This window comes from Hydractinia symbiolongicarpus, chromosome 12 (genome assembly GCF_029227915.1).
Source record: "Hydractinia symbiolongicarpus strain clone_291-10 chromosome 12, HSymV2.1, whole genome shotgun sequence".
In the NCBI taxonomy this organism is placed as follows: Eukaryota; Metazoa; Cnidaria; class Hydrozoa; order Anthoathecata; family Hydractiniidae; genus Hydractinia; species Hydractinia symbiolongicarpus.
In genome coordinates this window covers 5,361,301-5,386,850 of record NC_079886.1, presented here as the reverse complement: position 1 = coordinate 5,386,850, position 25,550 = coordinate 5,361,301, and the positions used below count along the sequence as shown (strand labels likewise).

The window sequence follows — 25,550 nt, the reverse complement described above, 5'->3', positions numbered from 1 at the left end:
GGCGTTCCCGCACGCTTATGCTCTTTGAAGCGGAATAGTAGATGTCGGCTCGTCTGGCCGACACAGCACGATGCGCATCGTGAACACGAAATTTGATATACTATATTGCTTTTCAGAACTTTTTCCACGGGTTGTTTCAAGGAAGGTAAACACGATTTTGTCTTCTTGATGGTTGCTACAAATTTGCACGGAACCTCTAAACGTTTCAACGCACTCTCAAATTTGTCTGTCACTCTACCTTTATACTGGATGAAAATAATTTTTTTTCTCTGGTTCTTCATCTTCTTCATTTTCTGTTGGTTTATCATTTCTATCGAGAATTTTACTAAATGTTTTTTCTATGATTGGCTCAAAGAAAGATGGCGGATATTGGTTCTCGAGTAACTTGTTGGCTTTTTTTAAGTCAGTATCAAAGTTTTTCTAAGTACTACAAGCATAGAAAATTCTATATACCAATCCAGAAACAGCTGACCTTGGCAACGACTTCATTTAGCACCGGGCTAAGTGGTCCCGACACACGACGTACAACATAACTAACAACCTTCATACTTTATCGACATAAAAAGCCGACAGACGTTCAGTCATACTTCTCCAACCAAATGGACCTGACAAATGAAACCGCATTATCCGACATCCTCTCTATATAACAAATACATATTTTTTCTGTCGATGGTCATACCAACGTAATATCGCATAATACTGCATAATACCTTCATAATACTCTCTGTCGCTACATAACAAATACATATTTTTTCTGTCAATAATCCATAACCAACGTAATATCGCATAATACTGCATAATACTGCATAATCTCTTATAATAATACGGAGAGTGTGTCCGTCTGTCTGTGACAGGCAAAGTGGATGTGTTCATTTTCCTTTGATGTAGCCGAAATTTCCTTTGAAGTCTCCGAAAAAGTTATATCCATTTTGCCAGCGGGTTTACTTTGTTTACATCACGTGATCTAAATGAAGCAACTTGATTTGCTGAAAAAATTTTAACGGCTAACTCCCGAAAAATGGTAACCCTCGACACAAAAGCAACAACAAGAAAACAGCCCCTTCGTCTTGAAAAATTGCAAAAAGTAATTCAGAGAAAGAAAAGTCCAAGAAATGAAGTGAGAAGTGGTAGCTAGAGCTAGAAGTAAAGTAGTAAAGTTAGAAGAAGAAAATAGAAGCTAGAGGTTGAAGTGGATTTGAAATCACAAATAGTAAGAACTTTGATGTTTTTAGACGTTTAGTTTTTATGTCACTGGAGCAAGCAGACTCGCATTTTCCAAGAAAAGCCTCAAATTCTTGAAGTTTCATATTTTAGCGCTTTTTTAAAAACAAACCTAGCCACCATATTTGTTTATGTTTTTGTTGCATAATTAATGTATCCCCTGGTGCGTAACTAATGTGTTTGTCCTAAAATTCAAAATGCTACATAAAGCTGTTAGCTGACTAACAAACGGAAAACTTTGGTTTGTTGAACTTACTGCTTATTGTAATGTTATTATTTTTACATAACTATTGTTTCTCTTTATATGTGTTTTACTAAGCATAAATAGCTAGCTTTAGTTTTAGCTAAGTGTTCCCAGTTTAAGTATATTTAACTGGGGGTCTTAGCTACTGTTGGCTAGCTAATGTTGTCCTCCATGGGCTAGCTCTAACCTATGACTTATATTGTTATTCCTCTTTTTTAATTATCTATAGCTAGCTACCTTAGTTTCCAAACTTCTTTTCTTTTATGAGCACGAATTATGATGTAACAAGCTAGCTAGCTACCTACCTATATGTATGTATCAGCTGTCTTCGCTTCTATCATCTACTGTAAGATTTTCTTCAGTATAAGTAGTTGCTTCAGCTGCAATATATATGTGTCTTGAAAGGGACTTCCATGTATTTCGATCTTCAGCGATTACCCTTAAGACCTTTAGGTCATGTTTCGAAATCAATTGCGAGACGCCAAATTTTATTGCAAAACTGTTATCAGATTCCACTGCTCTTCTTATATCATTGTTTAAACTGATTGGTAACGTAATTCGTTGACGACCTTTGAATTTTGATACTTGCGATTGTTCAAAATAGTGATTCATAGCTACCTACCTACAAAATCTTTAAAGACTTGAACTTTTGCAGATGTATTTTATATTTCTTTTCGCATTTCCTGTAAACTTTACAAAGGGACCACGTGCAATATGACAAGTGGAATATTTTTTTTCTCCAGAATTTAAAGCGTGTGTGTTAAGTTATTTTTTATTGTTTTGTTTCTGACATCCTGTTTAACTTTCGTCAGCCTACATGTAAAATGCCAGGTTATTTTTACAGGGGGGTGTAGCTAGACATTTGATTGGAAATTTACATGGGTTTTTGACTTTATTTTAATGTATGAGAGGATGGTCGTTCGGTTCGGGAAGGTTGTTCGTGTTTTTGTTTGTGTTGCAAACTGCTGTTTTTTAAAATTTTATGTAAACTTTTGTGGGAAAAAGACCACATGCAATATACTAAAAGCACAAATTTTGTAGAATTGACCTCCACTAAAGGCTGTTGTGTAAGCTAATGGCTTTTTCATAGTTCGTATTATAAACTTTTGTTGGGGAGAACTAAACTGTATGTGATGTCATTTTTGCTGGAAGAAAATTCCATGGTTTTACGTTTTTGTTAAGAATTTTATAATTGTGGTAATATATAACTGTGTTTGGTGATGATGAAAAAACTTTTTTGTTTTTTATATTTTATGAAATGCCTGATTTTTCTATAATTTGATGTGTTTCCTAACCTTTTTGTGGAAGATTTATGGGCAATAGCAATATAGAACATGCTAAATGAACTGATTTTTGTTGATTTGGATGTGCTCCTCAAAAACCGATCTGTTTTACATTTTGTGTTAACTTGTGTGAGGACGGACCGTCTGTTTTCCAAAAGTAATATCTTTGTTGATTCAAATTTACTCCTTATTTATTTTTGACATTCACGTTTAAAATGGTTGGTAAAGGTAACTACAGATCATCATACAAAGGAAAATTTTTTTGTGTTCTTAACCTGTTAATTTTTACAATTTGTGTATATTTTTGGGAAACAGTATAGTATGTAATTGAATAAATGTTTTCCAGATATAAATTTGATGTTTTTTGACACTTCTGATTGAAATATTAAAGGTTTTCAACGAAGTAAATATTTGAGATGTGTTATTTCTGACTATATTATTATTGTTAGTGTTGTACTTGATTCAAACATTATTTTGATTAGTGTTTCAAGCTCTACACATAATCTTTGTTGATTCAAGTTTATTCTTTGCTCATTGATTTTTTGACATTTATGTTTAAAATTGTTGGTAAAGGGCAGTGCGGAACTAAAAGAGAAAATTTTTGTGTTCTTAACTGGTTGATTTTTACATTTTGTGTAAATTTTTGTGGGAGAGGATGGCAATGCAACTAAAATGACTGACCTTTCTAGATTTAAATTTTATGTTTTCCAAACTACGGCTTTTTCATATTTTTGTATAAGCGTAAGGGAAAAACAATATTTAAAATGTGTAAAAAACTTATTTTTGCTAACTCTTGGAGGCCTCCTTTTTGACACTTCAGAATAAAATACTGAGGGTTTTCAACATAATCACTTATAAGATGTAAATATTTGAGATGCGTTATTTTTGAAATTGTTATTATCCGTGTTGTGACTGTTGGTGTTGTAACTGTTGGTCTTCTTACTGTCAGTTTTGTGAGTTTAGTGTTGTGAGTGTCGATGTTGTGAGTGTCGTTGTTGTAACTTTTTATCAACTAGATTTTACACCTTGCAAGCTGTTCTTTTTTATTTTGTGTAAGATTTGTGTGGAGGATTTAATGTGATTTGATATTTGACATTTTGTGTAAGATTTTAAGAACATTTTTTTGTATATACACTGCTGACGTCAGAAAAACATCTAAAAGAACCTATTTTCCCATTGTCCTTCTGCCTAAGTGGATTTCTCCACGGGCCTTATCGACTAGTACCTTTATAATTCAAAAAAAGTACATAAATTTTCTGTCGATGGCCATACCAACGTAATATCGCATAATACTGCATAATACTGCATAATACCTTCATAATTCATAAAAAATACATAAATTTTCTGTCGATGGCCATACCAACGTAATATCGCATAATACTGCATAATACTGCATAATACCTTCATAATTCATAAAAAACACATAAATTTTCTGTCGATGGCCATACCAACGTAATATCGCATAATACTGCATAATACCTTCATAATACTCTCTGTCGTTACATAAAAAATACAAAAATTTTCTGTCGATGGCCATACCAACGTAATATCGCATAATACTGCATAATGCCTTCATAATACTCTCTATCGTTCCATAAAAAATACATATTTTTTCTGTCAATAATCCATAACCAACGTAATATCGCATAATACTGCATAATACTGCATAATACTGCATAATACCTTCATAATTCAAAAAAAGTACATAAATTTTCTGTCGATGGCCATAACAACGTAATATCGCATAATACTGCATAATACCTTCATAATACTCTCTGTCGTTACATAAAAAATACAAAAATTTTCTGTCGATGGCCATACCAACGTAATATCGCATAATACTGCATAATGCCTTCATAATACTCTCTATCGTTCCATAAAAAATACATATTTTTTCTGTCAATAATCCATACCAACGTAATATCGCATAATACTGCATAATACTGCATAATACCTTCATAATTCAAAAAAAGTACATAAATTTTCTGTCGATGGCCATAACAACGTAATATCGCATAATACTGCATAATACCTTCATAATTCATAAAAAATACATAAATTTTCTGTCGATGGCCATACCAACGAAATATCGCATAATACTGCATAATACCTTCATAATACTCTCTGTCGCTACATAAAAAATACAAAAATTTTCTGTCGATGGCCATACCAACGTAATATCGCATAATACTGCATAATGCCTTCATAATACTCTCTATCGTTCCATAAAAAATACATATTTTTTCTGTCAATAATCCATACCAACGTAATATCGCATAATACTGCATAATACTGCATAATACCTTCATAATTCATAAAAAATACATAAATTTTCTGTCGATGGCCATACCAACGTAATATCGCATAATACTGCATAATACTGCATAATACCTTCATGATTCATAAAAAATACATAAATTTTCTGTCGATGGCCATACCAACGAAATATCGCATAATACTGCATAATACCTTCATAATACTCTCTGTCGCTACATAAAAAATACAAAAATTTTCTGTCGATGGCCATACCAACGTAATATCGCATAATACTGCATAATGCCTTCATAATACTCTCTATCGTTCCATAAAAAATACATATTTTTTCTGTCAATAATCCATACCAACGTAATATCGCATAATACTGCATAATACTGCATAATACCTTCATAATTCATAAAAAATACATAAATTTTCTGTCGATGGCCATACCAACGTAATATCGCATAATACTGCATAATACTGCATAATACCTTCATGATTCATAAAAAACACATAAATTTTCTGTCGATGGCCATACCAACGTAATATCGCATAATACTGCATAATACCTTCATAATACTCTCTGTCGTTACATAAAAAATACAAAAATTTTCTGTCGATGGCCATACCAACGTAATATCGCATAATACTGCATAATGCCTTCATAATACTCTCTATCGTTCCATAAAAAATACATATTTTTTCTGTCAATAATCCATAACCAACGTAATATCGCATAATACTGCATAATACTGCATAATACCTTTATAATTCAAAAAAAGTACATAAATTTTCTGTCGATGGCCATCACAACGTAATATCGCATAATACTGCATAATGCCTTCATAATTCATAAAAAACACATAAATTTTCTGTCGATGGCCATACCAACGTAATATCGCATAATACTGCATAATACTGCATAATACCTTCATAATTCATAAAAAACACATAAATTTTCTGTCGATGGCCATACCAACGTAATATCGCATAATACTGCATAATACTGCATAATACCTTCATAATTCAAAAAAAGTACATAAATTTTCTGTCGATGGCCATCACAACGTAATATCGCATAATACTGCATAATGCCTTCATAATTCATAAAAAACACATAAATTTTCTGTCGATGGCCATAACAACGTAATATCGCATAATACTGCATAATACCTTCATAATTCATAAAAAATACATAAATTTTCTGTCGATGGCCATACCAACGTAATATCGCATAATACTGCATAATACCTTCATAATTCATAAAAAACACATAACTTTTCTGTCGATGGCCATACCAACGTAATATCGCATAATACTGCATAATACTGCATAATACCTTCATAATTCATAAAAAACACATAAATTTTCTGTCGATGGCCATACCAACGTAATATCCCATAATACTGCATAATACTGCATAATACCTTCATAATTCATAAAAAACACATAAATTTTCTGTCGATGGCCATACCAACGTAATATCGCATAATACTGCATAATACCTTCATAATACTCTCTGTCGTTACATAAAAAATACATATTTTTTCTGTCGATGGCCATACCAACGTAATATCGCATAATACTGCATAATACTGCATAATACCTTCATAATTCAAAAAAAGTACATAAATTTTCTGTCGATGGCCATAACAACGTAATATCGCATAATACTGCATAATACCTTCATAATTCATAAAAAATACATAAATTTTCTGTCGATGGCCATACCAACGTAATATCGCATAATACTGCATAATACCTTCATAATACTCTCTGTCGTTACATAAAAAATACAAAAATTTTCTGTCGATGGCCATACCAACGTAATATCGCATAATACTGCATAATGCCTTCATAATACTCTCTATCGTTCCATAAAAAATACATATTTTTTCTGTCAATAATCCATACCAACGTAATATCGCATAATACTGCATAATACCTTCATAATTCAAAAAAAGTACATAAATTTTCTGTCGATGGCCATAACAACGTAATATCGCATAATACTGCATAATACCTTCATAATACTCTCTGTCGTTACATAAAAAATACATATTTTTTCTGTCGATGGCCATACCAACGTAATATCGCATAATACTGCATAATGCCTTCATAATACTCTCTATCGTTACATAAAAATACATATTTTTTCTGTCAATAATCCATAACCAACGTAATATCGCATAATACTGCATAATACTGCATAATACCTTCATAATTCAAAAAAGTACATAAATTTTCTGTCGATGGCCATAACAACGTAATATCGCATAATACTGCATAATACCTTCATAATTCATAAAAAATACATAAATTTTCTGTCGATGGCCATACCAACGTAATATCGCATAATACTGCATAATACCTTCATAATACTCTCTGTCGTTACATAAAAAATACATATTTTTTCTGTCGATGGCCATACCAACGTAATATCGCATAATACTGCATAATGCCTTCATAATACTCTCTATCGTTACATAAAAAATACATATTTTTCTGTCAATAATCCATAACCAACGTAATATCGCATAATACTGCATAATACTGCATAATACCTTCATAATTCAAAAAAAGTACATAAATTTTCTGTCGATGACCATAACAACGTAATATCGCATAATACTGCATAATACCTTCATAATTCATAAAAAATACATAAATTTTCTGTCGATGGCCATACCAACGTAATATCGCATAATACTGCATAATACTGCATAATACCTTCATAATTCATAAAAAACACATAAATTTTCTGTCGATGGCCATACCAACGTAATATCGCATAATACTGCATAATACCTTCATAATACTCTCTGTCGTTACATAAAAAATACAAAAATTTTTTGTCGATGGCCATACCAACGTAATATCGCATAATACTGCATAATGCCTTCATAATACTCTCTATCGTTCCATAAAAAATACATATTTTTTCTGTCAATAATCCATAACCAACGTAATATCGCATAATATTGCATGTTACCCTTATAATACTCTCTATCGCTACATAACAAATGCATTTTTTTGTAGATAGGCTATAACCAACGTAATATGCCACATTATTCCGCAGTAGAAACAAGTGTTCTCCCTGGAAATGACGTATCAAAATTTCTAAAGTAGACCAATTAATGCAAAGTGATCACATATTGAAAAAAACAACAATTGAGGTTGAGTATACATCCATTTACCAATAGAAATGATATTATGGCAAAATACTCTTCTGCGAAATGATACATCAAAAGTCCTACATTAAAAGTCCTCAAGCACGCCAATCAAGAGAAGACTTTATACTTTAAACTAAACAAACACTGATGTTGGATACACGTCAATACACAAAGAGACACTATATTTTGGACAAGTACCTTGCCGCGATATAAAAAAATGAAAGTTCTAAAGCAGACTAATCAATGTGTAGACTTTACACTGTAATTGAACAAATATTGAGGTTGGATACACATCCATCCACCAATAGAAGTCATATTTGACTAAATACCCTCCAAGAAAATGACACATCAAAAATCCCAAAGCAGACCAATCGAAGGAAAAACTATTCACTATAAACCAAACCAACACTGATGTTGGATAACAATCTATTCACAAATAGACACTATACTTTGGACGAATACGCTTCCGCGAAAAGATGAAGCACGCCAATCAAGAGAAGACTTTACGCCTTAAATTAAACATTCAGTGAGGTTGGGTGCACATCTATGCACCAATAGAAACAATATTCTGGACAAATACCCCCTCGCAAATGACACAGTAAAAGTCTTAAGCTGTTAGATTTGAGGAAAGATGTATAGTATGCACTAAAAAGGCGGTTTTGTTCTATACCTATGCACATGCAATAGAGACGACAGTGATAGCTTGGATAAGACTATTTAAAAAATGACCTAATAGATCTATTCAAATAAAGCCTCCCTAAACCAGTAAGTAAATGGGATATTCTACAATACATGGCTAAAAAACAACCTGGATGAAAGTAAAGGTCGAAATCCTAGCAGAAAAATTAAAAGAAGTCTGTAAATGTGAGACACATCCATACGTCATTTAAGGTAACACTTTTAGAAGTTGAGGTATGTGCAAAATAAGATCTGAGATATTTTAAAAGACCAATCAAAGAGAAAATTTTATACTTTACCCTTCACAAACACTTATGCTGGAAATACATCCATACACAAATAGAAACAATTTTATGGAGAAATACCCTCCCTGGAAATGACGCATCAACAGTCCTAAAGCAGACCAATCAATGCGAAGGCTTTACAATATAAACCAATCTGAGGGAACACGTTGCACTATAGAGGTATTGAGGTAGGGTACAAATCCATCCACTAATAGAACAGATATTTTGACAAAATACCAAAACTGCATTCTGGACAAATATCCTCTCGCGAAAAAACATATTAAAAGTCTTAAGGCAATACATTGAACAGACAGCAGTGTGCTATACCCACTCATACTTCATTAGAAGCGATTCTATGTTCATTCGAGCTGACATTATTAGATGTCCTAAAACATGACAATCTGAGGGAAGACAATATACTATACATTAAACAAGTGGTATTGTTCTATACTTATCTATACACCAAGAGATACGATGTTCTGGACAAATACCTTCCTGCGTAATGACACATCAAAGGTCCGAAACCAGACCAATACACTACACAATATAGAATCTTAGATCCTTTAAAAGGGCAAATAAATTCAAAGGAAAACCATCTTCTGGTCAGTAATAAAGCAGAAATGCTGGACCCATTCATAAGTCAATGAAAAGGAAATTTTGCGAGAATTTTTAGCTCCATTGAAATATTAGATGCCCTAGCAGAACAAGACAAATAAAATATATGTACGATACAGTAGACAAGCATTTCATGTTTTCGTAACAGGAAGCGTCTTTAATGGCAGACAGACAGACGACGGCTATTATTAAAGAGAAGAAGGACAACAGAAGCATTCCTTCACTTCTTACAGAATTTAAATGCTTCTAACCGGATTTTTAACATGTCCACAACAGATTGTGCGTTTTTAACAGCTTTTGTAATTAAGATGCATCGAACCCGTTGATGATAATTTCTGCTTCGTTGCTTAAATAGTGGTAAAGTTGAACGATTCAGGAAGCGTGCACTGGTTTTAAATCTAACAACTTTGAGGAAATCTTCACATCCGCAGGATCAATGCCTCGTTTCAACTGAATTGCCACTTGATTTGAAAACTTTTCATTGTACAAACTTTGTTGTAATAAGAAATAACAAAAATCCAAAATAAACAAAATTTTCGTCAAACAAAATTTTTCGCGGACTAAAATGACGAAAACTTCAGGTGTCCGAAAAATTTTGTCGGACAAAAGTTAAAACACAGAAAACAGCCCGTCCAGCTAAAAAAATCGCTCAGCAATTTTATTTTGCGGAATAAGTCTTCATAACAGTAATAAAAGGTGTAGCTACCTGCTTTTGGCATAAAAATTACTAATTAAGAATTTTGTTGTAGCTGGCTAAACTGTATCACACATGCTTTTAGGCTTAATACGCTTTTCAAAAAAACTACATTGCATCTTTGGTTTACAGAACACAGAATACACTCTGTCAAAAGGCTAGGTAACTGTTACCCGCCGTTGAACACCCGGATGAGTGATTAATAAGAGCCGTCAACTGCGCCACATATTCAGATAAAGCGCTTTAGTAAAGTTATGTAGTATGTAGTAAATCAAATGAAGTGCACACAACTTTATGGTATGTCCAGTGTAATATGTTTTTCATCAAATAACTTTCTACAACTTAAGCTGAAATAAAAACACAGATTACAATTTGTTGTTACCCCGTCATAGCAAAAACTTTCTGGCAAACCTTTTTTATTTTTCGGATAATGTTCCCGGTGAGTGTTAGCTGACCATTTAGTACAGGTAAATAATGTGACACATCCATACAGATGTAATACCAGTTTACCATGTCACACATGAGTATAGGCGTAACACTATTTTTCAAAAGAACTTCATCGCAAATTCGATTAAAAAAAGTCCAGGAAACCGCTGTTGTTATCATGTTCAGTTAAAAAAATACTCAGCAATTTTATTTTGCACCATAAGTTTTCATAACAGTAATAAAAGTGGTAGCTGCCTAACTTTATTTAGCATAAGAATTAAGAATTGTGTTGCAGCCAAACTGCATTTGACTACTTTCACTTTTTGGTCAGAAGTAGCTAAGGAGCTAGCTAGGTAAACACAACTTTAACATAAAAATAAATAATACTGGCTAGGATATAAAGCTGTTATACTAAACTGAATAGTAATAACCAAGGCTAGCTAGCTAGCTGATTGTAGAATGCTCCTTAAAAATCTTCGTTCCTAGCCAAAAATCAAGAAATTTTTGGGTTTGAGATTTGTACTTAGCTACAAAACGTGAGAATATATTTATCTTAACATGTAAAAATATGTAAAAAACAAAAATGAAAACCTTTTTGAAGACAAAAACAGAATAACCATCAATGCCACAGCTTCTAAAATGGCCGTAGCTCAGATTGCTTTATCTTTCCTTCATTGGTAAAAATCAGGTTCTGCGGGGTTTTCCCAAAATTTTCTGATAAAAGCCGCGCACGACCATTTTGAATATACAGAATACGGCTATTATTAAAGAGAAGATGGACAACAGAAGTGATAACCATTAAAAGAAATAAACTAACACTAAATACACAAGAGAAATCAGTGTCATTGAGGCTTTTTAACTAACTATACATAGATTTCCATAGATTGTACTGGCAATATAATGTGTGTTACGGGTATGTTATGTGTGTTTGAGAATGTATTTACAGTCTCTGTGGATAAAGAAGTAAAAAAATTGTTGGAAAAAAACTTCATAAAAGACTGCATGTAATGATTGCATGATCCTTCTCTAAAGTGACCCTGTTCATTTAGGTGCAGTGATGGGTTGTATGAAGAAAAAAGTGCCAGTTTGTATGAGAATCGTGTTTTCAGTGTAAATTTAGCTGATTACTTATACAAGACTAGTCGATAAAGCCCATGGGAAAATCCACTAAGGCAGAAGAACAATGGAAAAATAGGTTGCTTTAGATTTTTTGCTGACGTCAGCAGTGCATATACAAAAAGAAAATTGGTTAAAGTTAGTCATTCGTTGTCTGTAAGCTGTGGAGGTTGAAACGTTGACCAAAATAATGTATGGTATCGTATGTTTTTGACAAACGCTTAGGGAGATATAAGGGCTTAAAAATTTTGCTGACGTCAGCAAAGTCCCTACCAAAAGTTCCAAAAAAATTTCTTCACAAATTCGTACACCCGATGCATTCATCGTATAGATCTTGAAATGCAGATCAAGAAAATGTATAGGAACATGGACTTTTGACAAACGGTTGCAGAGATATTGGGGTTTGAAGGTTTTGTGATGACGTCCTCAACCTTTCCATTCCGAAACGGATTCGGGGACCCAGGCTTGGGAAACTTACCCAAATTGGTCCCGGGTGGTCCCTAGTTACTTACACGGTGAAAAATCACTGACGTCACCACCTCGTTTTCAAGTTATTTGGCCTTAAAGCTTTAAGTGCACTGTAATGGCTTCATTTATTTAATATAGAATATTAACGTTAAAGTAGTCTTATTGACGTCGCGCCGTAACGTCAGAAAATTTAACATATTAGACATGCATTTTTCAGTTACTTCAAAGAAAATTTCGGTAAGATCAAAGGAAAATGAACATATCCACTTTGACTGTTATATATATATAAATATATTTATATATATATATATATATATATATATATATATATATATATATATATATATATATATATATATATATATATATATATATATATATATATATATATATATATATATATATATATATATATATATATATATATATATATATATATATATATATATATATATATATATATATATATATATATATATATATATATATATATATATATATATATATATATATATATATATATATATATATATATATATATATATATATATATATATATATATATATATAGAACACAGATAGAACAAGAAAAGGATGAAGCTATTCACAAATCGACGTAGCACGCTCGCGAAAAAAGAATGGAATTTAAGTAAAATGCAGTGGTAAACTTATGAGTGTGAAAAAGCGCGTGTGTTGGTAGAATCTTGATTTTCTGTTATTGACGTATTCGCTTAAAATGCACGCATGATCATAGAACATATCTAATGGGGCCTCTTCTAGATGTATATAAAAAGAAGCAGGTGCATCTTTTCGGCCTTTAATATGAAGTATGACGTGAAATCCACAGCAGTGGCCATGTATTGGGTAGAACCAAAAGAACACAAACTTCATGTCTTGCTTGTTCACTTGTAGAAATGACTTTTGACAAACTTCAATAGGGACGTCATCGTATTTGCTTGAGTTGCTGGAGTCGGCAGAAAATATCCTAACTTGCCGAATTTGTTTGCCATAATTTGAAGAATAAAAAACAAAGACCAAACTCAACTGGATTGTAAGAACCTTCAAATAACTGCTCTTGTTGTATTTTAAAGGAATAAATTGTTTTCACAAAATATGCAGGGTACAAAGGTAAATTAATCACATCGTTGCGTGGAAGACAATTTTGAGAGTGTTCTGAAGACTTAATAATTACATCTGCAATCTTTTGATAGAATTGTTGCTGGTAACAAAATTCCAGTACAGACGAGCGAGTCCCCCTACCTACTTGACATGCAAATCTCAAATCTATAATAATGTTTACTGCACGGAATGGTATAAGAGTATCAACACAAGAATCGTTGGACAACTGTTTAAAAACGGACGCTATTGCTTTTTTTTCATTTATGTTGGTATTATCAGATATCAAGCGGCAGTAAAGACCGACGGACATCGATGGCAAATGTGTGCGTAATTGCTCCTAATGGAAACATAATGCATCGTCACCTATTCGATTCTTTTCTGAGATCTCCCCAAAAACATTTTTTCGTACGTACAATAAGCTACGATTAGGACGATATAATTCCCTATTATTGTCACTTTTTGATGTTATAAAGCAACTGCCAAGCCTTCTAAAACGAGAAGAAATAACTTCGTCTGCTTGCAGGATTTCTATTGGTTCTACAAATGCATTCTTGAACCCCATTCCATTCTTCCTACCGTCACATGAAAGCACGTTAGGTTTCCCATCACATTCTACGCATGTTTTCCGGAAATCAATATCCATGTGAGACGCTCAACCCAACTACTATGCTATGAATAATGGAACTGACATGAATTTTTCTTTTAGAACACGGCGACAATATCGAGCTTCCATTATTTTTATAACACCCCTGAAAGTAATTTTTTCGTTATTCACGGCCTCTGTAAACTCCCAACCTATTTCATAAACAGCGCAAATTTTAGAGGATCAATAATACCAACAGCATATTTAACTTAACATGTAAAAATATATAAAAAAACAAGGACAGACTTATCAACGTCAACGTTACGCAACTTTCAAAATGCCCGTAATAACACTGCTCTCTGCTTTACACATCCCTTTGTCGTGGCTGCCAAATCTCGGATTGGTTTTTCAAAAAAATCAGGCGTTGCAATTGAATGCTACACGCGGGAGAATAAAACAAAGTCGGTAAATATATATCGCATTTGATATTTTGTGCAGATAAAAGAATCTCGTGATTAATTAACAGGACGCGCTTTTCGCGGACAAACAGGCAAAATACCGCTATTATTAAAAAGACTAACGATATCATACGTCTATTGGTTTTTCGGTCAGTTGCTCATAAAGTTGATCTTGTTAACTCACCATATGATTTTTTAACAATAGCCAATAATAATTACATTATTTAGAACTATTTTCAGCTTTTGTACTCTGATCCTAACTTCAATGGAATATCAAATCTACGGAGACTCTTTAAATGAGATAAATTTTATACTTATGCCTTTTTGGAACATCTTTGTTCCATGTAAATAGAAGTTTTGACTTTTAATTTGGAATTCTTCCATATCTGTTAAAAAAGTATTTTTTCTTTTTCCTAATGATACGTTATATTACTGACATGCCTTCTACAGAATTTCAGCCTAAGAGCCTTTGCCGATAAAAAGTTATGACCTGTGAAATTTTAACTACAAACAATGGAATAATTTCATCGTAAACGGCTCTAAACTTTAATGTGATATAGCTTCTCTACGGCAGCAGCTTCTTCAGTCGGACAAAAATCATTGGAACATTTAAATTTTTATGCATCTAAGAATTTATTTGGTTTAAGAACTAATCAAGCTATACTATTGAAATACTGCCCCGAAAAAAAGACATAGAATTTACACTTTTGCATGGTCTGAAATAAAAAACACACGTAATGTCTTTGGATTGATTGGCCTGCTTTAGCGCTTTTGATGCGTCATTTTCAGGGAGGACACTTGTTTCTACTGCTGCACGGATAAGTACATAACAGTAAAGCCCGGTAAATTTATAGTATAATGCCTTGCCTCAGATTGGCATTTTTTAGGACTTGTGATATGTAATTTCGCGGGGGTATTAGTCCAAAATATCTTTTCTATTGGCTATCGGTGGGCATAGAACACCACCGCCTGTTCAATATATTGTACAAAAACGCCTCTTTGTTTAGCCTGCAATAGGGCCGTTATTATGTCTTGTTGCAAAAGGATATTTGAGCGAAATATCGTTTCTGTTTGTGTATGGATGTGTATCCAACCTCAAACTTTGTCTACTTTATAAAAACAGCTTTCCGTAAATGGCAGTTATGCGAAATATTCTGGAATATTACGTTGGTTATGGCCATCGACAGAAAAAATATGTAGTTTTTATGAAGCGACAGACATCATTATGAAGGTATTATGCAGTATTATGCGATATTACGTTGGTATGGCCATCGACAGAAAATTTATGTGTTTTTTATGAATCATGAAGGTATTATGCAGTATTATGCAGTATTATGCGATATTACGTTGGTATGGCCATCGACAGAAAATTTATGTATTTTTTATGAATTATGAAGGTATTATGCAGTATTATGCAGTATTATGCGATATTACGTTGGTATGGCCATCGACAGAAAATGTTTGTATTTTTTATGTAACGACAGAGAGTATTATGAAGGTATTATGCAGTATTATGCGATATTACGTTGGTATGGCCATCGACAGAAAATTTATGTATTTTTTATGAATTATGAAGGTATTATGCAGTATTATGCGATATTACGTTGGTATGGCCATCGACAGAAAATTTATGTATTTTTTATGAATTATGAAGGTATTATGCAGTATTATGCAGTATTATGCGATATTACGTTGGTATGGCCATCGACAGAAAAAATATGTATTTTTTATGTAACGACAGAGAGTATTATGAAGGTATTATGCAGTATTATGCGATATTACGTTGGTATGGCCATCGACAGAAAATTTATGTGTTTTTTATGAATTATGAAGGTATTATGCAGTATTATGCAGTATTATGCGATATTACGTTGGTATGGCCATCGACAGAAAATTTATGTATTTTTTATGGAACGATAGAGAGTATTATGAAGGCATTATGCAGTATTATGCGATATTACGTTGTGATGGCCATCGACAGAAAATTTATGTGTTTTTTATGAATCATGAAGGTATTATGCAGTATTATGCAGTATTATGCGATATTACGTTGGTTATGGATTATTGACAGAAAAAATATGTATTTTTTATGGAACGACAGAGAGTATTATGAAGGCATTATGCAGTATTATGCGATATTACGTTGGTATGGCCATCGACAGAAAATTTATGTGTTTTTTATGAATTATGAAGGTATTATGCAGTATTATGCAGTATTATGCGATATTACGTTGGTATGGCCATCGACAGAAAATTTATGTACTTTTTTTGAATTATGAAGGTATTATGCAGTATTATGCGATATTACGTTGGTATGGCCATCGACAGAAAATTTATGTATTTTTTATGAATTATGAAGGTATTATGCAGTATTATGCAGTATTATGCGATATTACGTTGGTATGGCCATCGACAGAAAAAATATGTATTTTTTATGTAACGACAGAGAGTATTATGAAGGTATTATGCAGTATTATGCGATATTACGTTGGTATGGCCATCGACAGAAAATTTATGTGTTTTTTATGAATTATGAAGGTATTATGCAGTATTATGCAGTATTATGCGATATTACGTTGGTATGGCCATCGACAGAAAATTTATGTGTTTTTTATGAATTATGAAGGTATTATGCAGTATTATGCAGTATTATGCGATATTACGTTGGTGTGGCCATCGACAGAAAATTTATGTGTTTTTTATGAATCATGAAGGTATTATGCAGTATTATGCAGTATTATGCGATATTACGTTGGTTATGGATTATTGACAGAAAAAATATGTATTTTTTATGGAACGACAGAGAGTATTATGAAGGCATTATGCAGTATTATGCGATATTACGTTGGTATGGCCATCGACAGAAAATTTATGTGTTTTTTATGAATTATGAAGGTATTATGCAGTATTATGCAGTATTATGCGATATTACGTTGGTATGGCCATCGACAGAAAATTTATGTACTTTTTTTGAATTATGAAGGTATTATGCAGTATTATGCGATATTACGTTGGTATGGCCATCGACAGAAAATTTATGTATTTTTTATGAATTATGAAGGTATTATGCAGTATTATGCAGTATTATGCGATATTACGTTGGTATGGCCATCGACAGAAAAAATATGTATTTTTTATGTAACGACAGAGAGTATTATGAAGGTATTATGCAGTATTATGCGATATTACGTTGGTATGGCCATCGACAGAAAATTTATGTGTTTTTTATGAATTATGAAGGTATTATGCAGTATTATGCAGTATTATGCGATATTACGTTGGTATGGCCATCGACAGAAAATTTATGTGTTTTTTATGAATTATGAAGGTATTATGCAGTATTATGCAGTATTATGCGATATTACGTTGGTGTGGCCATCGACAGAAAATTTATGTGTTTTTTATGAATTATGAAGGTATTATGCAGTATTATGCGATATTACGTTGGTATGGCCATCGACAGAAAATTTATGTATTTTTTATGAATTATGAAGGTATTATGCAGTATTATGCGATATTACGTTGTTATGGCCATCGACAGAAAATTTATGTGTTTTTTATGAATTATGAAGGCATTATGCAGTATTATGCGATATTACGTTGTGATGGCCATCGACAGAAAATTTATGTACTTTTTTTGAATTATAAAGGTATTATGCAGTATTATGCGATATTACGTTGGTTATGGATTATTGACAGAAAAAATATGTATTTTCTATGGAACGATAGAGAGTATTATGAAGGCATTATGCAGTATTATGCGATATTACGTTGGTATGGCCATTGACAGAAAATTTTTGTATTTTTTATGTAACGACAGAGAGTATTATGAAGGTATTATGCAGTATTATGCGATATTACGTTGGTATGGCCATCGACAGAAAATTTATGTGTTTTTTATGAATTATGAAGGTATTATGCAGTATTATGCAGTATTATGCGATATTACGTTGGTATGGCCATCGACAGAAAATTTATGTATTTTTTATGAATTATGAAGGTATTATGCAGTATTATGCAGTATTATGCGATATTACGTTGGTATGGATTATTGACAGAAAAAATATGTATTTTTTATGGAACGATAGAGAGTATTATGAAGGCATTATGCAGTATTATGCGATATTACGTTGGTATGGCCATCGACAGAAAATTTTTGTATTTTTTATGTAACGACAGAGAGTATTATGAAGGTATTATGCAGTATTATGCGATATTACGTTGGTATGGCCATCGACAGAAAATTTATGTATTTTTTATGAATTATGAAGGTATTATGCAGTATTATGCGATATTACGTTGTTATGGCCATCGACAGAAAAATTATGTACTTTTTTTGAATTATGAAGGTATTATGCAGTATTATGCAGTATTATGCGATATTACGTTGGTATGGATTATTGACAGAAAAAATATGTATTTTTTATGGAACGATAGAGAGTATTATGAAGGCATTATGCAGTATTATGCGATATTACGTTGGTATGGCCATCGACAGAAAATTTTTGTATTTTTTATGTAACGACAGAGAGTATTATGAAGGTATTATGCAGTATTATGCGATATTACGTTGGTATGGCCATCGACAGAAAATTTATGTATTTTTTATGAATTATGAAGGTATTATGCAGTATTATGCGATATTACGTTGTTATGGCCATCGACAGAAAATTTATGTACTTTTTTTGAATTATGAAGGTATTATGCAGTATTATGCAGTATTATGCGATATTACGTTGGTTATGGATTATTGACAGAAAATTTATGTATTTGTTATATAGAGAGGATGTCGGATAATGCGGTTTCATTTGTCGGGTCCATTTGGTTGGAGAAGTATGACTGAACGTCTGTCGGACTTTTAATATCGATAAAGTATGAAGGGTACTAGTTATGTTGTACGTCGTGTGTCGGGACCACTTAGCCCGGTGCTAAATGAAGTCGTTCCCCTGACCTTTTATACCGTACTGGGTCCAACGCATGGTAGTTCATCGTCAAACCCGAGTCTGTTTATTTGGTATAGCACGAAGGAGATAAACAGCCATTGTTTCTCGTGATTTTTATGTCTAGAAATGATAAAGTGGCGTTCATTTCTTGTTCGATAGTCAATTTGATATTGGGATAAAATTCGTTAATTTCATTCACCTTGTCATCAATCTTTCTTTGCTTCATATCACGTAAAATGTCATCCATGTACCTGGCATATAGTTTAGCAGAACCCTTGATGTTGTTGTCGAACTTACTTAGCCAAACTTTGGCCACGCAAGGAGCCGGTGGACTTTCCATGGCAAGACTGTCTACAGAATAAATACATTATTGGTCCACTGTATGTGTTAATGTTGAAATTGCCATAATGTTTTTACCGAAAAGACTGTATTTCGTTTCAATATAAAAACCTTCTGGGTGCTTTTGGGATGATTTTGTATAAATAAATACACGCGCATATTAAATAAAATTCGAGTAAATGACGTAATACGTAAGAAACAGCCTAATTTTATTATCCCGCGAATAACTTTGCAGACTTCTTTGGGGCAAAAATGTGCATTAACATGCCGTAGAATTTGTAGTGTACACACCCCTTACTTGATTTTCGACGTATTATACTATAAGACCCATATTTTGATGTAACGCACAAAATACTCGTTCGAAAATAACGTTGAACATTATTTTATTGTACGGTACGGTACAGTACAAACAGGAACAAACAAGCTTTACTTTACTGCTAAGAAGGTTAATTAAATATCATAACAAATTACTGCTCCCAAAAAAAAATTGTATCAAAAATGACCCATAAACAGCTTCGCAATATTTATTATTCAAAACAATCTTGTTATCAGTCTTTGTTTAGCAAAAATCGGCAAGAGAATGCTATTTTAAGAGTCAATTAATGTGTACAATAAGCTGGAACCAATTCAATTTTGTCGTTAATTTTTTATAATAGTTTTAATCATTGTTTGATTTTAAATAAAAACGCATTTGAAAGATGGCGATGTTGAGCAGAAAGAAGCTCTTAGGGCTTCATTGCTACAGAAAGATATATAATATAAATAGATAACCATATCTCCGTTATTGGTAGTAAGCAACTTAGGTTTTGTTTTTCTTTTTATTAATTTTAAAAACAAAACGCTTTGTCTGATTTTAAAGAAGCAGACACTACGACATATATCTATTATTTTGGTAAATCTGTTATTATTATTTGTTAACGTTCCAGAATATAGACAAAATCTGATTTTCTTCCTCCGTGTTTGAATAACCAGCAAGCAGCTACTAATGTAAGCAAGTAACTTTAAATTTTGATTTTTACAAATCATGCTTTATTTGATTAGTGTTTTAAACTCTGCACAATTACGGCGAAGGGTAAAAATTATAGAAATGGTTTTTGTTCATCGGTGGGTGTTTGCTGACGTCAGCAAAAATTTATGCCCTTCTATCTTCGGTCGCCTTAACTTTTCGTTGAAAGAACATAACCCTATACATTTTGTAGGTCGTCGTTTTAAGTTCTACGCAATAGGAAATGTGAAATTTAGTATCGACGGTTCATTGCTGACGTCAACAAAATTGAAATGACTGACCTTCTCCATTGATCTTCTGTCTGAGGATTTTTCCGTGGGCTTATCGATTAGTATATAAGAAGACCACTAATTGTTATTTTGTAACATTAACTTATATTGTGTCTTATGAAATTGTTTCCACGAGGTATACTTTAAAAACCTTTCTACTAACACATTTATCACACAATTAATATTCTAACAAATTTTTTAGATAGTCAACATATCCAATATTAATTTTTAAAAATTACCCTAGATGAACAATATTATGATCCAAGGCTGGGCGTGGCTTGTTCATGATCTGCCAGTATATATTATCAATTCCCGCGATACGTTCCCATATTTTATTTGTTCCTCTTTTTCAGCTTCTTTATGCCTATCAATTTTATTCTGTTTCAAACACCTGGTTTTGACAATCTATCCATCCATCCATTCCAATGACATCATGTCGTACAAATCTACTTGAATTAAGTAAATTATAATTTCACTACCCTTGTTTTGAAATTCTACCCAAAATCAAATAAAAGCATATTTCAAATGAATAAAATATGTATTAAAAGACGCTTTGATAAGCTACATAAACGTAGTTTCCTCTAGACGTAAAAAAAATAAGTATCAATCAAATACTACAAAACCATTTGTAATTGAAAATCACGCATACGTATTTTTCAGCATGTTTCATTTTCGGGTGAATTTTAGAGCTGGTGTGTACCAGGACCTTATAAGCATTTTATCCGCATATCAAAAATCCCTGCAGGTCCTCTTCAGTAATTTTGGACAGTGCTGCAAAAAAAGTGAAATGCGCAAAAATCGCAAACAACTAGTTCATTTACCTGTGAGAATTTCCACGTAATCTTCATATGTACCTCGTTAAAGTGATACCGCTCTTAGATCTAGCAAATGATGGCATATAGTAAGTGCAAATTGAAGTCAAAACTGTTAAGAATCAATATTATAACTTCTCCAGAGCTCTTTGAGATTAAAACACTAGTACACTAAATAAACTTTATCCTATGCTCAGGGGTCGAGCTTCTCAAGCTCTATTATACGAAATCAACTTGTTTTTAGGTAGGGGGTCGAAATCAACTTGTTTTCTAGTTATTGTATACATTTACGCAGGAAGAGGAGGGGTGGGGTTAGGGGTAATTTTTACTAAAAAATCTGTGTTACGAATCAAAATGTGCATTGACATTCTATGTCAATACTTAACTTTTATTCAATTTATTGGTTATATTTGACCACATTTCTAATGCACAAGTTATTTGGGAAAGTAATATTGTATTGTATAATTTTAATGCTACTGGGTACTACGTTGATACAAGCCTTTTCTTAATAAGATAACTAAAAAAGCAATGAAAAGAAATATATTTTATTAACTTCTTTTATTTTAATTTGTTTTTATTTCACTATTGAACTTAATTTTACATTGTTAGCAAACAAAAAAAATATTTTTAGAGTAAAATTGAGAGATTGTTACAACAGAGTATAAGAAGAAAAAAAGATATCAAAGAAAAGCTATTTCTCCTTAGATGATCGTAAAAGCTCTTAGCGAAATCACGATCTTGGTTTAAATACGGAAACAAAGAAAAACGTTTGACTTGTACGCTTCATAAATGTCAATTTCGGCCACGATAAAAACGCATTTTGCTTAAATTGGGAAGAATTGTTACGATTAACGAAGCTTTTTTTGGGATTTGCGAGCAGTATTGAAAAAATAAAGGCGCGAAGAGTGAAGACTAAGCGCACATACTAAGAACATAGTTTAAAACAGTTTGTTTGTTTTAAGTGTATCGGGTACAAAAACAGTTTGTTGAAGGTGCAAGTGAGTGGATGAAAATGGAGACCACACCTTTTATGGATGAAGATGATAGAACACATGACTTAAGCAAAAAACAGAAATATATAGATTCAAGCGATACAAATTGGACAGTGTTTTACGTAGTATTCATCGCAACTGAAGTAGTTGGCGCGCTATGTATTATTTTAGTTGTGGTGTTGGTGACACAGTATATGGGCGGGTTTGCATGGGATGGATCAAAACAAATGTTCAACTACCACCCTGTGTTTATGGTGACTGGAATGGTTGTGTTGTATGGAAATTGTAAGCTGTTTGTTTATATTTTAACACCATTTCATAAGCGTGTTTTATTAATTTAACATTGTCACAGGGTAATGTATTTCTATTTTTATTGACTGCCACTGTCAATGACTTTTAATACTAAGTTCCAGTTTCACGAAGCAACTCCTAAAGATCAGGGTATTGTCTCTATATTGTACAATAACAAAATGTGATCCTTGTTTAGCTGCGATGGTATATCGAATCTTTCGCCGACAAAATAAGATCTCCGTAAAACTCCTACATGCTGCTCTCCACCTGGGCGCTTTAATATTCGCCGTGGTCGGATTATACGCTGTGTTCAAATTTCATATAACAGCAGGATATCGGAACATGTATTCCATTCATAGTTGGTTCGGCATGGGTGCTGTTGTATTGTTCTGTTGCCAGGTAGGAAATATATACATATGCTGCTATTCTTGTCAGATACAAAAGAAGGTTGGGCCTAAAAAATTGGCGTCATTTTAATGCAGTTGGGTTCAATATGTGTGAGTTTTTATACTTGAAAATTAATTGAAATCAGAATTGTGAAATTCATCCGTCCGTCTATGACATGCAAAGTGGACAATAATGACTACAATTTTATACAGTGGCATCTATAAAATATCCCCTAAAAACTAAATTCTATATTTTACGAAACTTTTGTTTACATTTTCAATTGGCTAGGGCAAACTATGTTATAACAAGGGGAAACTTGATAAGTTGGGATATTTATTGTATGTCAACTTAAATTTACCGTGACGGGTTTTAAAACTACGGGGAAAGAAAAGGAAGTCTTTTCTATAAATTGATGCATGGATAAAGTCATGGGCAATTAAACATTGTTATTGTTGGGTTTTTTCGTCTAAAACGTTTTTTACAGGCTTTATACCAAAAGTTTGTGATGAGAAAAAAAAACAAATGTTTTAAAGAGCTTTCCTTAGTGGATTCTTTCACGGGTTTAAATAACCAGTCTTATATGCGAATACGCAAACTGTGTCCGTATAACAGGGAAAATCTATTATACTTTCTACAACTTTCTTTTAAAATCAGCTATAAAACGTCCCTCGAAAACTATATTCTATATTTTATAAAACCTTTTTTTACATCTTTAATTAGCTAGAACAAACATAAAGCGCTTTGATTGGATTGAGTTGTATTGTATGCTGCTTTTTATACCATATGCGATGCAATTACTTTGATATAACTTAATGCACATGAAAAGATACGAGCAGTTGACATCGTTACTGTTGCTGTCTGTTTCTTTTATTAGAGTTTTATTTGCAGTCTTGAAATAATAAGAAACAGTTTTATGATAAAAATAATACATTTTTGGGTTCTTCAGATTTAAATAACTAGTCTGATATGTTAATACGGCAACTATGTGACAGCCATAATGGATGTGCTCGTTTTCATTTAAGCATTTGGTTGTTCCCTCAAAATACTAATAACAACAACGTAACAATAACAATAACAATAATAACAAAAAATAAGGAAGTACTAAAATTTGTGAATGATCAGTATTTACTATTGTGGTTCTTTTTAGTACCTGTTTGGATTTCTTGGTTTCTTGTACCCCAAATTTGTCGAAAATCAAAGGGGATATTATTTAAAAACACATGTCTACTTTGGTGGTGTTATTTTGGCATTGGCTATTGTAGCTTGTGCGTCAGGTATTACAGAGCAGATGTTATTTAAGTAAGTACAAAATAACTGGCTTGTTTTATATCTTCCTATACTAAAAAAAATAAAATAATTAAAAAAAATTATTTCAAGGTCAAATAAAAATTTGATTTAAAGTACTATTGTTTTAGATTCAAAGATGTGTATTCAAAGAAGTCTTCAGTTGGTATCATAGCCAACTCTCTTGGTGTTTGTATTGCTCTGTATGCCATGTTGGTCGGCTTCATATTGTATAACACATCATACAAACGAAGTTCGAAAAATTGAGCAAAGTAGACTTTGTTTAGAAACTTGAAACTTGAAAATGTAATATACAAAAAAAATAAATAAATAAAGCTACCGCTTCGACGCTCACCTAAGTGCCTTTTGTCTTTTGACATCTAGAAGGAGAGAGACCCCGGGTGTGCTGGAATGTCAACACACAAAATGTACACTAAATAAAATTACAAGAGGCTACAACAGTATCTGTTGATGATTTGAATCTCTTTGTGAGTGAGAATGTAAAGACGTCACGCAAGCCAGTACCCATCATGCATCTCAGTTGGCTGAAATCCGTTTAGACCTTCCCTTCCCTTTATGCCTTTATCGATCAATTATTAATTAATT

The 25,550-nt window shown here is 32.5% G+C and overlaps 2 protein-coding genes across 2 annotated transcripts; one reads left to right on the top strand and one right to left on the bottom strand.

Annotated features, from left to right (window-relative positions):
* The first annotated feature begins 791 nt into the window (after positions 1-791).
* On the top strand, positions 792-25,298 carry LOC130621647 (lysosomal membrane ascorbate-dependent ferrireductase CYB561A3-like). Its single transcript, XM_057436974.1, has 5 exons — positions 792-1,210; positions 22,953-23,267; positions 23,470-23,672; positions 24,808-24,959; positions 25,076-25,298. Coding segments are annotated over exons 1-5 (807 nt in total). The 5' UTR covers positions 792-1,209; the 3' UTR covers positions 25,212-25,298.
* On the bottom strand, positions 6,659-7,944 carry LOC130621649 (uncharacterized). Its single transcript, XM_057436976.1, has 2 exons — positions 7,291-7,944; positions 6,659-6,952 (listed from the first exon to the last, which is right to left on the bottom strand). The coding sequence occupies exons 1-2, from the start codon at positions 7,575-7,577 to the stop codon at positions 6,790-6,792; spliced, it is 450 nt and encodes a 149-aa protein (XP_057292959.1). The 5' UTR covers positions 7,578-7,944; the 3' UTR covers positions 6,659-6,789.
* Positions 25,299-25,550: the final 252 nt, after the last annotated feature.

Excerpts from the sequence above, each read along its gene's own strand:
- LOC130621647 (XM_057436974.1), top strand. Across the intron at positions 23,268-23,469 it reads GGTTGTGTTGTATGGAAATT|CTGCGATGGTATATCGAATC; the intron begins GTAAGCTGTTTG and ends ATCCTTGTTTAG. Across the intron at positions 23,673-24,807 it reads TTGTATTGTTCTGTTGCCAG|TACCTGTTTGGATTTCTTGG; the intron begins GTAGGAAATATA and ends GGTTCTTTTTAG.
- LOC130621649 (XM_057436976.1), bottom strand. The coding sequence starts at position 7,577 with ATGAAGGTATTATGCAGTATTATGCAGTATTATGCGATATTACGTTGG. Across the intron at positions 6,953-7,290 it reads AATTATGAAGGTATTATGCA|GTATTATGCAGTATTATGCG; the intron begins GTATTATGCGAT and ends TGAATTATGAAG.